The 13,582-nt window shown below is 45.3% G+C and overlaps 1 protein-coding gene across 1 annotated transcript in view; it reads left to right on the forward strand.

Annotated features, from left to right (window-relative positions):
* Positions 1-13,582, forward strand: part of TACC2 (transforming acidic coiled-coil containing protein 2) — a 128,111-nt gene that overhangs the window by 19,666 nt on the left and 94,863 nt on the right. Inside the window, exon 5 of the mRNA XM_035329410.1 lies at positions 5,937-6,109. Within this exon, the coding sequence (XP_035185301.1) occupies positions 5,937-6,109 (173 nt within the window). The remainder of the gene's footprint in view (positions 1-5,936; positions 6,110-13,582) is intronic.

Here is a 13,582-nt window from a genome sequence, read left to right on the forward strand (position 1 = left end):
ACAGAACCTGGCTATTCATCAGGCCTCCATCCACCTGTCAGCAACGAGACAAAGGAAAATAAAAAGCTGCAGGAAGGCTAATGGAGTTACAAGGATAACTCTCACTTTTCCTTTGCCTACTGAACCGCAATTACATAAGCAAATGGAAAGATTAGGTTAACAAGAACCATGAAGCCAGTTACATAGATTTGCTTCATCCAGCCCAGCGCAGGCTCGTGGTACGCACATTCAAACAGGCTAAAGCTTAAACACAGCAGCAAGCTGTTGAGGAGACACTTAGGTTGACTTTACAAGGATCTGAAGATAAACAATTTAGTGCCCTCAGTGGATTGGAAAGGTCGTAAGCCTGAGCAGTGAAACCTGAAGGTCTGAATTGCTTTTGCTGTACCCAGAGGATGTTGTGTATTCTGTAAAGAATGCTAAACCAAGGATCAGATGATGACTATATATAGATGCAAGTGTTTATTTTTATGGTTGCAACCAAAGTAATTTCAGTAGGTTTGGATTTATTTCTCAGGAGGAAAAGTAACTCTTTTTCTCTAAGAAAAGCTCATGGGTACCTGCAATAGAAGGTTGTAACCTGAATTTTTTAATACTGTTGGCCGAGGAGGGACGTGCCCTGCCACCCTTAATGGGGACCATGTGTTCACCCTGCCCATCGGCCGCCGTGGTGGCTGTTCCTGGAAGACAGGGCTGGGTGTGCGGGGCTGGACTTCGCCCTGTAGCCTGCCGCTGCCGCTCCCCTGGCCCCAGCAAGGATGGGGGTGGTTGGAGCCAGGAAGCGCGGGGGAAATAACGCATGTAACCGTGCTCAGAGTGGAAGACAGGGAGAAAAGTAAAAGGTGAGTTCTGGTTTATCGACTGAGATGGGTTAAGGCTTGTTCTGGCTTCTCCCCTTCCCTAAATGCAGGGGGTTCCTGGGCATGGAGACTTCTTGGAGCTCTTCGGGGATTGCTCCCAGCTGCAGGCAGAGCCGTGGCACCGGCACCTGCTGTAAAAGTGTGTGCGGTGCGGGCGTGCTGCCCAGGAGGGTGCGAGGGGAAGCTGCTGTGTTGGAAAGGGAGAAATCAAAGGATGTTTGCTTCTTCGGAGCGCTAGTGTTCGGTTTTAACACCAGGGCCCTCCCGTGCTTTGTGAGCTGGAGCTGAGCCAATTCTTGAGACACGGTTGGCTTCGCCAAGTGGGCAGCAGGGTGCTGAGCGAGCAGGATCCCTGCAGCAGGACGGGAATCCCTCCCTGGGGCAGCAGCTCGAGCCGGTGTACTGCCCTGTGTGTAATCCTTGTGGCTGCAGTGGTAACGGGGCTCTCCCTGGTAAAGGAAAACCAGAAAACCAAACCACTCGTAGGCGCCTGCTCCAAGCCATCAGGACAGTTACGTGATCCTGGAGGTTCGCTGCGTGCTCTTACGGAGGCCAGTGCTTGCGGCAGGGCTTAATGCAAATAATTAGGCTGCGTGGTTCAGGAGAAGCAGTTTTATTCATTTAAATAGTGCTGGCGTAAAGGAAAAAAGCGTGGGTTGGTTAGTGTGCCTCCTGTTTGTGTACGCTCTGTGACCAGCTTGTTTGTTGTTTTGTTGTGGTTTATAATTATGATAGGCAAAAAACTGCTGAGGACCTCTGCATTCTGACTTCTAATTATTTCATTAAGTCTTTCATTTTTATTTTTTTATATATAATCTCAGAACCCTTTGGAAAAAAGGAGCATGCTACATTTGAACCAAATACAGAGTGAATTTAGCGGCGAGCTTCTGTGGTAGATCACTTCAGAGGCTGTGTGTGTTGCAACATCAAAAGTAATTTATTTAACATCAGCTTTCTGGTGATACTTTTGAACAAAATATAGTCTTTTTAATTGTTTCCACAGACATTCATTAAAAATAAAAAAGCATGCTCTGCAAAGCAAGTTCAGCTCCTGATTTGCATAACTAGCTTCAATTTGAAAAACTTGACAGAGAAACGGAATTATGCTTTTCTGCTGGCTGGCACAGATTCACAGAACATGGTTTTTTGTGTGTTGATTAAATAGTAAATTAAATGTTGAAGACCAGTAAGATTTATTATGTGTTATTGTTAAAATCCTCCTTTGAGCTTCCCTTGCAAATATTGTTGTGTGTGCTCTGGCCTGGCTAGGTAAGAGGGCAACTTTGCTTCTTGGTTGCTCCAAAAAGAAAGAAGTAAATAGAGTGTCAGCAAGTCCTTGCTGCTCCAACAGGAGCTGGGTTGCAAAGATTATTTTAATGCATGTTAAATTTGGTCATGCCAGGAACTCGAACAAGGATTGGATCTCTCTGTGACCCGTTACAGTTGTTTAGGGCTAGGTGGGAGAACGATAACTCGTTAAACAGGAGATCCCTGAAAGCCTAACACTAGTAAAATGATAATAATAAAGCCCCCCACCCCAGCAATCTGTGCAAAATGTTAAGTGTAGTCTGCAAAACAGTGCGCTTAATCTTCTCCTGGGCCATCTTTGTTGTGGCCGTGCTCCTTGCCTTCGCAAGCTGCCCCTCCCGTGGCGTCGTTCTTTTAATATTAACACTTGGCGTTGCAGCTGAGAAAAGCGATTGGGACGTAGCACTTCTGGGTTTTAGTGGGGGACTTGGCAGTGCTGGATGAATGGTTGGCCTTGATGATGACCTTAGCGGTCTTTTCAAACCTAAGCATTGAGTGATTCTGGTTCTGTGACACGGAAGCCTCCTATTTTTGGTGAGAGGAGTAACCGGGTACAGCAGGAACTTAAATGCCTACACTACATAGTTGTCTTGAGAATTATGGAGATGAGCAGTACAAGTAAAATCAAACAGTTTTGTACCAAAACGATTCTGGCCCTGGAGTCAGGTGTGGAGTGTGTGACCAGGCAGTCGGTGCCATAACAGCCCGACTCCCAGCCGTGGTTACAGTGCCCTGCAGGAACTGCACCGCTGGAAGCGCGCACCTCATGCTCATTAGGAAGCAATGTGCATTGGATGGACTGTGTGGGAGGCTGCTGAGCAGCATTTCTCTAATACCCCAAGTCCACATTGCTGGTCAGCTTCAGGTTCTCGGGGGGCTCGCGGTGCTCCTGGCTCCGGGAGGCAAGCTGGAGGTGGCTGCATGGAGCTGTGCTGGAGAGATTTGCATGCAGGAGGCATCCCGACTGCACCGCGGATCCAGGATTGGGATGACCGCAGGTCAGTGGGACGGGGGATTGTAACCTAAAGCAGGCCTTTGAGTTCAGTGACTGATCTCCTGAAGAGAGAGTAATTAGAAGCACCGTGTGGGCACTGAGACTGCGGTTGGTTAATGACTTAATTCTTTGCTGTGCTGCTTTCTGCTGTGGAAGATGATGCAGGCTTCAGAAGAAGGAGACGAAAGATTCAGCCGTTCGTCTTCTGAGAAGAGCTGTGGGCTTCTCCTCCTGCCTAGCACCCAGATCAGCTGAAGAAAAACTGGGATGGTGGTGGTAGAAAGGCAGGAAAATAAAGAACTCGTTCTCGCTGCTCTCGCCAACTGCTGGAGGCGTCCGGACAAATTTGTAAATTGCTCTAATTTCTTGGGGTTCTTCGTGTGGTTCTCCCTGCCCTGCTGGGGAGGGAAATGCACTCATTTCTGTCTGCATCTGGCCTGGAAATTATACTTCATCGCACCGCGGTTTTGAGGCAGTCACCCATGACCACCTCCCAGGCTGAGCGCTGTGCTTTGCTGGCACCAAGCCCTTCGCTAGGAGCGTGGCCCCGAAGCTGCCTGACGTGGCCGGGGGGGGACCTTACAGCCCAGCACCCCGTTTTTGTCCTGACCCCATGCTCGGAAGGCTGGCCGTGCATGGTGTTGGGCCCTGCCAGCCGAGGGAGCTCCTCTGCTGGTAAGGCAGGAGTCTCTGCCCTCCGCTCGCTGCGGTCCCTAAAGCGATGCTAAAAAATGAGAGGGGAGGGCTCTGGGCTGGGGGGATGGTGCTGGTGGCTGGTGACTGGTCCACAGACATGCATATGGCCCCAGAAATTGCCATTTCAGTAGTTTTTATATTTTTTTCTTTCTTTCTGATAATTAATAACGCACTTTTCATAGTTTGTTCTCTCTGTACGCATGTACGCTTGAAGTGAACTCTTGCTGCAAACCTTCTCACGCAAACAAAAGCAAGTCTTCCTAAAACAAAGCAGCAAAAGCAAAACAAACCCCCATATGCTAACTAAGCTTTTCTATTCTTTTTTTCTTTCTTTTTTTTTTTTTTTCCCTGGCTGGAAAGAAAACAATTTTTCTTGTATAAATCTTGACGCTCTAGTAGTTTTTTGCTATATGCTGTGGTTTTGGGGCCAACATCCATACACAGATAAATATTCCAAATGCCAGATGTCAGCACACGCTGGGTAAATGCTTAATAATCATGAAACCCCGAGCCCTTGGCCTGTCCCGGCGGAAAGCGGTGTGATAAAGGAGACTTCTGCAAACAAAGCTGTAGTGAGGGGGTTCCTCCGGGGAGAGGCAGAGGATATGAGAGTTAATCAAATTTGCCTTAAGTCTAAAGGAAGTCTTTTTATATTCTCTGTGTGCCCTGACCTTTTCAATTGCTCATTACATGGGCTTTTCTTGTCCACTGGGTGTCTCTCACTCCTGGCTCTCATCAAGAGGCCTTTGGTCGTGTGAGAGCACACCAGGTGCACAAAGAGAAATGTCATTTTGCAGCCAATAACTTTCTGCGATGGGAAATCCATCGGCTGTATCTAGAACCAAACAAACCTGAAACTGAGAGTAAAATTAGAGTAATAAGAAACTAATTGGAATCATGCACTGTGCTTTTCATCTGTGACAGTCGTCCAAAGTAGTTCCCCTGTGGTCAGTACGTACACTTAAGTGTCTTTACCTTAGGTGTGCCTCGGGCTTCTTACAATTACAGCTCAGAATTAAGCCAGCAGTGATTGTACACTGAGGGTGACCCGATGAAGCAGTTTTGCTTCTCTTTCACTATGCCAGAGGGTTTCACGTGGCAGCTTCTTCATTCAGACTTCATTTTTGTGTTACACTTAGCTGTTTTTCTCCAGTTCTTTCATTAGACTTGAAGAACACACTCAGTCACTGTTCAGAGCAGCTTTTACCAGCTTCTTACTGCCAGTACCTCTTGTAAGCAACCCCATGGACTTGCAAGCCCCAGGGGTTTGCTGGCACACCACGGTCACAGCCCTGGCCCTTGCACAGGACTCTGCTCCTCCCTGGAGCAAACCCAGCAATTTACCGTGCAGTTGTGGTGGGGTTCTTTGTTTTTGTTTATTATTATTATTTTTCTATTGCATGTCTCCATGGGTGAGGATCCTATGTACATATTTACCCTCAAGAAACAGTGATGCAGCATTCCCAAATTTTGTGTTCTAGGTTTCTGTAGCTGTCACTACAGGGACTGCAGCTTTTCCTACAGCTACTGTTACAGAAGGCAGCGCGACACAGGCTCAAGCTCCCCGTCTCACTTCAGAGGCATTCTGAGCATTGTTCAACTGGGAGGGAAATAATGTGGACTTGGATTCAAGTCTTGGGTCTTGACTGATGTTGGCTTTATCTCTAAGCTGACTCCAAAGATACTGCTAATATTGAGTGTAAAAGGTTTGTTTCCATCTTTTCTCCTTTCAAACTTGATTAGCAAGTAAGCATTTGCCAGGCCTGGAGAAAGAGAAGATGATACCCTCCTTGGGTCAGGAAAGGCCCTGAACTGCTTTGGAACAATTGTCGCATTCTTTTCTCCCTGTTCTTTCCCCTCATATTTATTTTTGGCTCAACCACTTCCTTCTGAATTTCTGTCATTAGAAAAAACAACAACAAAAAAAAGGCTTGGCTTTGGGACCTGCAAGTGCCATCAGCGTAGTGAAGTCTGCCACAGGAGCTGTCTGGCGGAACAAAACCTAACCTTACATATTCTCCCAGATGTCCTGTACTCTAAAACAGCAGAAGCTATTTGATTGTTCTTCTTCATTCTAGAGTGCTCCACAGGATTCAGAATTAGACCACTCGCCTGGTAAGGGGCATGGCATAAAAAGCAACCCCCAGGAAAACAGCGTTGGAGGATCTGGAGCTCAGGACGTCTCAGAGCTTCTTCCTGCTGCTGTGCGGCTGGCCGAGAGCTCATCTCCCTTGATTCCAGGACCTACAAGGTAAGAAATGAGTTGGTTTTTTTTTCTCATTAATATAATCAAAGCCCTGCTGCTGCTGATAGCTGGGTGATGTTTGCTAATTTTCCATTACTGTGTAGCTGATTTTCAGTATCTGTCATCCTGACGGGTGATGATGATACAGTCTCCAAAATAACCCAACAAAAGCAAGGCTGCTCACTATTTACCAGGCTGACTTCCTCGCCTCACTGCATAGCTATAAACAAGGCTCTAGCTGTTGTGGTAACCCTTGACCTCAACTTCCTATGCTTTTCCACACACTAATAAACTCTTATCTGAGACAGAGGAACATTGAAAAGTCTCTTGCACGGTCATATTATTGTGAAGTAAGACATAACTGTAAACAATTGCAAAATGCCATGCTCAGCTCCGTATAACAATCCAACCAGAAGTATCAACCCGGCTAACATTTACTACTATCTTATTTTCTAAACGTCTTAACATTCACCTGGTGAAATCAATAGACCTACTTGCAGAGGTATTCTTCAGTGGGATTAAGGGCGGCAGAAGGTAACATAATTTGGCTTTCCTTAAATATCCTGAAAGGAAATTTCTCTCTGAAGCATTACTGTTTTTTACTGGAATACTTCGGATTTCTTGTGCTACTAAGCTTTTCATCCGCTACAGGGAAAAAACCATCCAATACCGGCATGATTTTAACATGGGGCTGAATGCTTTCCAGCTCATCAGTGTTACCTGGGATGGAATGATAAATACATTTTGGAATGAGTAGCCCTGATCTGCTGGTAAATGAGTAGGATTATTAGGTTGTGGACACCTTTTTAAACGTTTACAGAGACAGGAGAATCCATTGCAGAAAGACCGGCCACATCCTTTCCAAGTGGAGTGGGTGTGCCGTGGGCCGCCTTCTGTATCCACCAGCCCTGGCTACATTTTTTGATTGCCATTGTCTTTGAAAAAAGTAAACTTAAGAAGTGAAAAGCAAGGGCAAACAACAGCCACAGTCAAGTAAAATATTTCAATGCTATTGCCTGTGACAGCATTAGCTTAAAAAGCTCTTTTCTTTTATATGAGATGATGAAGGTTAAGCGTAGAATTGTTGATGTCATGCAACGGTTTGTGGTTATTTAAGTCCAAGTGCAGGTAATAACTAATTGACAACTTCAGGGAAGCTTGGAGAAATGGCAGAATCTTAAAAAAATTACCTAGAGGAAGCAGCTTACAGTCCTCAGGCGTTGGTTTGGCCGTGCCATGGAGCGTCATTCACACTAGTTCAAAAATAATAAATTTGGAGCAGTGACGTAGACCTGATTTTTGTTGTTGTTGTTAACAAACAGTACGTGTATCCTCTAGCTTCTAGTTTCTCTTGACAGTACTGTCCATAATCACTGTGTTATATGCATGTGTAATGATGAGTAACCACGTTGTCCCAGCTGAAGAAAATATTTGTTTCTTGTAAGCCACTTACTGTGATTTGTTGTGACTTGTGACAATAAAAGAGGCATTTTCTGCTGGTCTTATCAATACAGTCATGCTAATGGAATGCAAGAGAGAGATGTGGGGGGAACGATGACTATTAGTAACCTCTGAATTTCATCTGTAGGCCTAGAGTGACTAACATTCCTGCAAGTTAGGGTTGTTTGTGACACTGCCAAATGATGGGGATTAGGCTGTGCTCTCAGAACTGCAGCACCCGTCCTCTAACAGCATTTGTGCCAGCATCCACCTAACACAGTTCTTGTGCCAGGCACCGACTTGCTTCACGTCCTGCCTTCAGCCTGGGGATGGAGCAGCAGCAGAACACATCTTGGGGGGCTTAAATTACAGTTTGTGTTCCTGTTTCTCAAAAAGTATCTCTCTGTATTTACTTTCTTGTCCTCACTGTAAGGAAGATATGCACACAGCTTTCTCCAGTGGCTGCCTGTAAAGACCCAGCTAACCAGCTAACAGGGAGCTGGTAGGGAGAACACCACCGTTGAATGGTCAAAGTGGAAATCATACTGATGCTTTAGTACACTGTAGGACAACAGCAGTTTTTCCAAATATATATATATATATTTAATCTCAAAGTAGCAAGTACCTCTTTTTTTCCTGTTGTAGCGGTAGTAGATGTAACTGCTTAGTAAAGTCTGACTTGAAGCCAGAAACTGCCCAACAAGGAACTGGGCAAGGTCATTTTCTCTCCGTGGCTCTGGATTTTAGGGGAGGCACAAGTTCAGCCTCCAGCTGTAGGCAGGTAGAGGAGTACAGAGCATGAATGGAAAAACAACAGCCAGTGCAGCTGAGCTGCGGCTGTGATGGTTTACGTTAGTGTCAGCTCTGCGTGCACGTGGCCTTCTGAAGGCCTGTGCTAACTGAAGGAGGAGTAGCTACACGGGGGGGTTGTTTGAAAACAATGGACTGAGAACATCTCATGAACACAAGGCTATGCTGTCACCCACCTGGCACGATAAGCTGTCCAGATTGGGGCTGGAATGGATCGGCGGTAGTACCAGAGGCTGTGGGGTGGGGGCTCTTGGGTTTTGAAAGGTTGTGGTTGCAGCAAACGCACACTCTTCTTTATATATGTATATATATATTATATAATTATAAAGCATGGGTACTTCTGTACTGTTCTGTGACCGATTTGTGTTTTTTTTTAATGCATTGCTCAAAGAATGGCCAAAGGCTCCGTTTAAATGCAGGCACTGAACATACCTAGACTTAGATTGTCGCTGCCTGGAACAGCTTAACACATCACCATCCAAAATCATGATTCCTGTGAGATGAGCATTACATGAATGACTCATTTTGCAGGGATTCATAAGACTTTTGTTTCAGGAAACATATTAGATGGGCAGGAGCTCAGGCAACTATTTTTTATTTAGCCTGACTCCTGAAACTGCTGGCACATGCCTGGTTTTGGGTGGCTTCTAGGTTATAGCCTGCCAAAATAGAAACAAAGACAATAAACGGAAAAAGCTTTGAAGTTTCAGATTCCAGGCTGCTTATTTCAACTTTCACCCCCATATGCTGCCTTGAACGCATCTTTTCCACCCTGAACTGAACTGTTATAATCTTATGACCTGCTGTCTTCTGAAGGAGTATCTGTATGGAAAACTACTGCATGTTTTTTTCCAATCTTCTGGGTGTCTTTCTTCCGTCCTCCAGAAATTCTCAGAAATTGTTCCAGCAAGTCTTAAATTCTCATGTTTTGGGAGTCGAAATGTCTGACTCTTAACCTAAAACACTGCTTCGCTCCCATTTTTTTAACATGTTGTCACTAGTACCGTATGTTAAAAAGCCTCATCAGCAGCGATTAATCTATCAACCCTCCGCGTGAAATAACAATTCTTCAGCACTTTTAGCAAGCCTTGGGCTTGGCATTGCTGTGTGAGATGTAGCCATGCCTTTCTGCTGGCGCGCGGGCAGAGGAGACACCTGGGGAGCCCTCAGCTGGACAGCCCTACCCAGGGGAGGCACTTTTCCTGCAGGATGTGGAATAAGCAGACAGAGCAATTTCAGAGGTACACGCCCAGAAGCAGTGCAGGGGAAGAGGCGCTCTCGGTGGATGCACTTGGCCGCCTTCCCACTCCTCGTGCTGCGCACAGATCCTGTGGGACCCAAGGGCCACTTCAGGATGCTGAGCCCGAGCAGCCGCGCATCCTGTGGGACCGTGGGCACAGTGCCACGCATCCTGCTGGCTCCCGGGGCCGCTCGGACAGGGACTAGGGGGGCAGGAGTGAATATCTGGCCGTGGTTTCTCTCTGCAGCAGCACTGCAGTTTACGTGGTTAATGTTAGATTATTTTAGTTTGGTCATATTTAAAATACTGCCGGCACCGCGTTTCAGTCTGCGTATGGAACCGGGGGGTGAAAAGTGATTGGGGTTTCAGGCAGAAGAGGGAGATGGTTCCCAGGGGGATCATACAGATCATTTTCCTGCCTCACTTTTTCCTGAAATCTTAGCTAGCCAGGGAGGGTGGGGGGATCTGGCTGCTGTTAGCAGCCCTTTGGTGATGATGGAGTTCTCATGTGTTTGTTTACACTGAGAAGTTCAAATAGCGTCTTGCTTTGCCTCTGAAACCCTGTTTTTCATTTTTTATTTTTGAAGGGAATGTGGAAATGATTTCTGTATTCCTAATTAATTTTCAATTGCTCTTAGGAGAGATTAACATGAAATCCTTAAATAAAGTCAAAGGCCCCTGGTACAGCGTGACCAAATGTACGAACTCAAAACGTAAACCCCAGTCTCTCGTGTGTCAGGGGAAATAGAAAAGAAACGGCTGAGAAGCAGCTATATTTGTGCCACGGTTGCAGAGCTGCCTGTGCATTTGTTCCCTTCAGTGCTTTCTAAATTCATACTCAGATTTCAGACTGTTACACTCCTGGGAATATAACCCCTCCGGCTCCGAGTTACATCAGCTGGGGATGGCAACCGTGTGTGACCGCTGGGTTTCTGAGGCTTTGGCACTTGGTGATCTCCCCTCACAAGCGGGGCTGGGTTAGAAAGGCAAACTGCCCTTTTAATGTTTTAGAAGGAAAGCAAGGGAATAAGGAAAGGAAAATTTCAATTATCTGTGATTTTTCTGTTGTTAGGTCATCACTTCTGGTTGTTTATCAAGTAGGCTTAGCCTCTTTGGGCGTCTCAGTTTCCCCACACGCACTCAGAGCAAACACCAGCCAGACGGCTTTTGGCTGGCTGCTGCTCTTTTTATCTCCTGGCCCCTTGCCTTTGCTGTGGATGGCAGAGCAGGGAAATGGGCTTCGTGTTCATGGCTGGCGGACTGGGCAAGTCTCTTAATTCAGAAGTGTTTATGGGAGACGCGCTGTAAGTCGTGGATTTCTTGAGGTCCTTTATGCCTACACACCCTAAACAAAACCCAGCCAGTGCTGTCCTAATAAACACCTTAGTAACCAGCAGTGCTCTTAGATTGGTCCAGGATAGCTCTGACCAACCACAAGATATCCTCAAGGTGGAAGGGCTTAACTACAGGTATTAATTGGTAAATTGCAATGCGCTTCCAAACAAGCGATTTCTCAGTAATTACTTATGTAAAACAAACACTTTGGATGTATAAAGATTTAACTTTTTGTTGTTTGATGTCGTAACTGGAAGGATAGCATTCATACGGTCAGTACGTTAAAGCCCCGACTTGCAAATCCTTAAATGTGTACCTAACGTCTAAGACGTGGGAAAGGTTCCCTTTGATGTATCTTGTGTGCAGTGAGACACTTGCGTATTTCGAGTTAAATATGCACCTAGGGCTTTGCATGATGGCATTTTATTTTTATTTTCTTACCTATCATCAATTGCATGCAGCACTCATTGCATGCAGCAATTATTCCTAGCAAAACGACTCTTCATGCCCCGAGCCCTACCCAGACGATGAGGAACTCTAACATTCTTTCATGCTTTCTCGTTTGCATGTTTTGTTTTAAACATTACCCCACGGTATGAATTTTTTCCTTAATAATGTCAAGCCAGTTCAGATTGCCATCAAAAGAGATCAAGTAACCACAAAAGAAAACACACATATTTTTTTTCCAGTATATAGGGAAAAAAAAGTTTATAGCCACAGCTTGATGCTGTTCATATTGAATGGGTTGTCTGAAAATAGGGGCTCACTGCAGGTAATTATTGATTGCTAATGAATTTTCATGTAGATTGGGTTTTCCTAAGAGGGGAATTATCTTCAGCCTGTGGTGTCACTTCCCTGTAGTGTCATTCCCTTTGAAAAGAGTGGAAGATAATGGGGCTTTAAGAGGTCATCTATTCCATCCTTCTGCCCTAAAGTAGGATCAACTGTGCTTAAGTCATTCCCGACAGGTGTTTGTCTAACCACTAGTAGTGTCTTGCAGAGAGCAAAGCAAGATTACATAAAAAATAGCAGGAAGATGTAGGATATGTTCCTGATATGGTTTTCCTTGTTACCTTAATCAAGAGGAGAAACTTAAATGGAGATATCCAAGCAGGTGATTGGAAACTAAAGCCTTTCAGTTCTAGGTTATGGCAATGAATAAAACATTGAGGCAAGCTGAAGAAGCACAGATGAGTGTGCATTACTTCATTCAGAAAGTGATAGTTTAAGTTGCCCTCCAAGCATGTGCCAGCACTTTCATTTTAATTCTGCTCAGCATACATTACTCACAAGGCTGTCCAGACTCCTCCTTCATCTACTCCCAAGTAAAACAAACAGGATTTCAGCATTATCATACACCAGAAAAAGTGTTGTAGTTGCTTTGTAATGGTGAATAGCTGAGTTCATAGGATTATTTTCTTCCCTTGAATCTGCGAAGTCATAAATCTGCTGTTAGGACTCTTTAAAAAGTTGCTACCAGCTTGGCAGTAGACAATTCATGGTTTTAGCAACTGTATTACAGAAAACATAACCACGTCAGGCTTGTTTAGAAGAGTTTCATATTTGATAGCTGCAAATACAAGTCTAATGCAACAAAGAGGCCCTGTCTGTAAAAATTTTAGAGGGATTTCATAGAATCATAGAATAAAATCACTCAGCCTCCTGGGGGTCAGAAGGCTTCTTCCCCCCAGCCTGAACGCCGTGCCTCTGCCGGGAGCCTGCTTCCAGGTTGAAGGATCCTGGGCACCCAGCTGCTAATGAGCAGTTTAATCAATAAGTAGCTAAACCTGCAAAACGAACAAGAAGCCAGAATGGCAATTGACTCCCACTTTTTCCATCCCCTCCCCGGTTCAGCTCTGTGGTTACTGCACCTTCTCCTCTAATTAAGCTTCCCTGTGTGCAAAATCCATGCCAGGTGATAAAGACTATTCCTTCTTTAGGGAAAGCCTCCTGGCATCTCCTGGTTGTCTGCTCACGTCCCGTCATGCCCCATGTTGTCAGCGATCCAGCAGATACCAAATATTGCTTTGCCATCGGTGGTGTTCCCAGTGTCAGTAGGTTTTATACGGAGAGGTGTTTTCAGCGTGCTGGGAAAAAAACAAATCCTTTTGGCAAAACAATTTCAAAGAGTTTAAATAAAATATATTGGTGTTATGAATTAAGTGTAGAAATGGATGATAAGCATTGCTGGAACTTCATTAAACAGGAAATTAATTGTACGTTACAGATATTTTTCCTGAGCTTTGAGGTTTACCCTAATGTAGGTACATTTGAATAGCTCTTTAAAGGCTAGCTCATTTTCCATCCCAAGGATTCTGAAGAAGGATTTTTAGGATCCCATTCCATTTTACATGCAGCCCTCTCATAAAGAAGTTGCCTGGGGCATTGGCCAGTTCTCAGCACAAGGAGATACGCAGTGACTGCGTCTGGAAGTGCATTTGGTGCACCACAGCACAGCCCAAAAGTGTGGGGCTTCCCATCGCTTTGGATGGGAGGAGGTGGGCAGACATTTCGTGCCAGGTAAATGCCGCCTCTTCTTCCTAGGTTCAATGTTATGCTCGGTTTTGGCTCTATATTTCACTGTCCTCTAAGGCAGTGAACATATGCCCAGGCTCTTCAAGGGAGGTGAGGGAGAAACCAAGGTTAATCGATTC

This window comes from Oxyura jamaicensis, chromosome 6, assembly GCF_011077185.1.
Source record: "Oxyura jamaicensis isolate SHBP4307 breed ruddy duck chromosome 6, BPBGC_Ojam_1.0, whole genome shotgun sequence".
Taxonomy (NCBI): Eukaryota; Metazoa; Chordata; class Aves; order Anseriformes; family Anatidae; genus Oxyura; species Oxyura jamaicensis.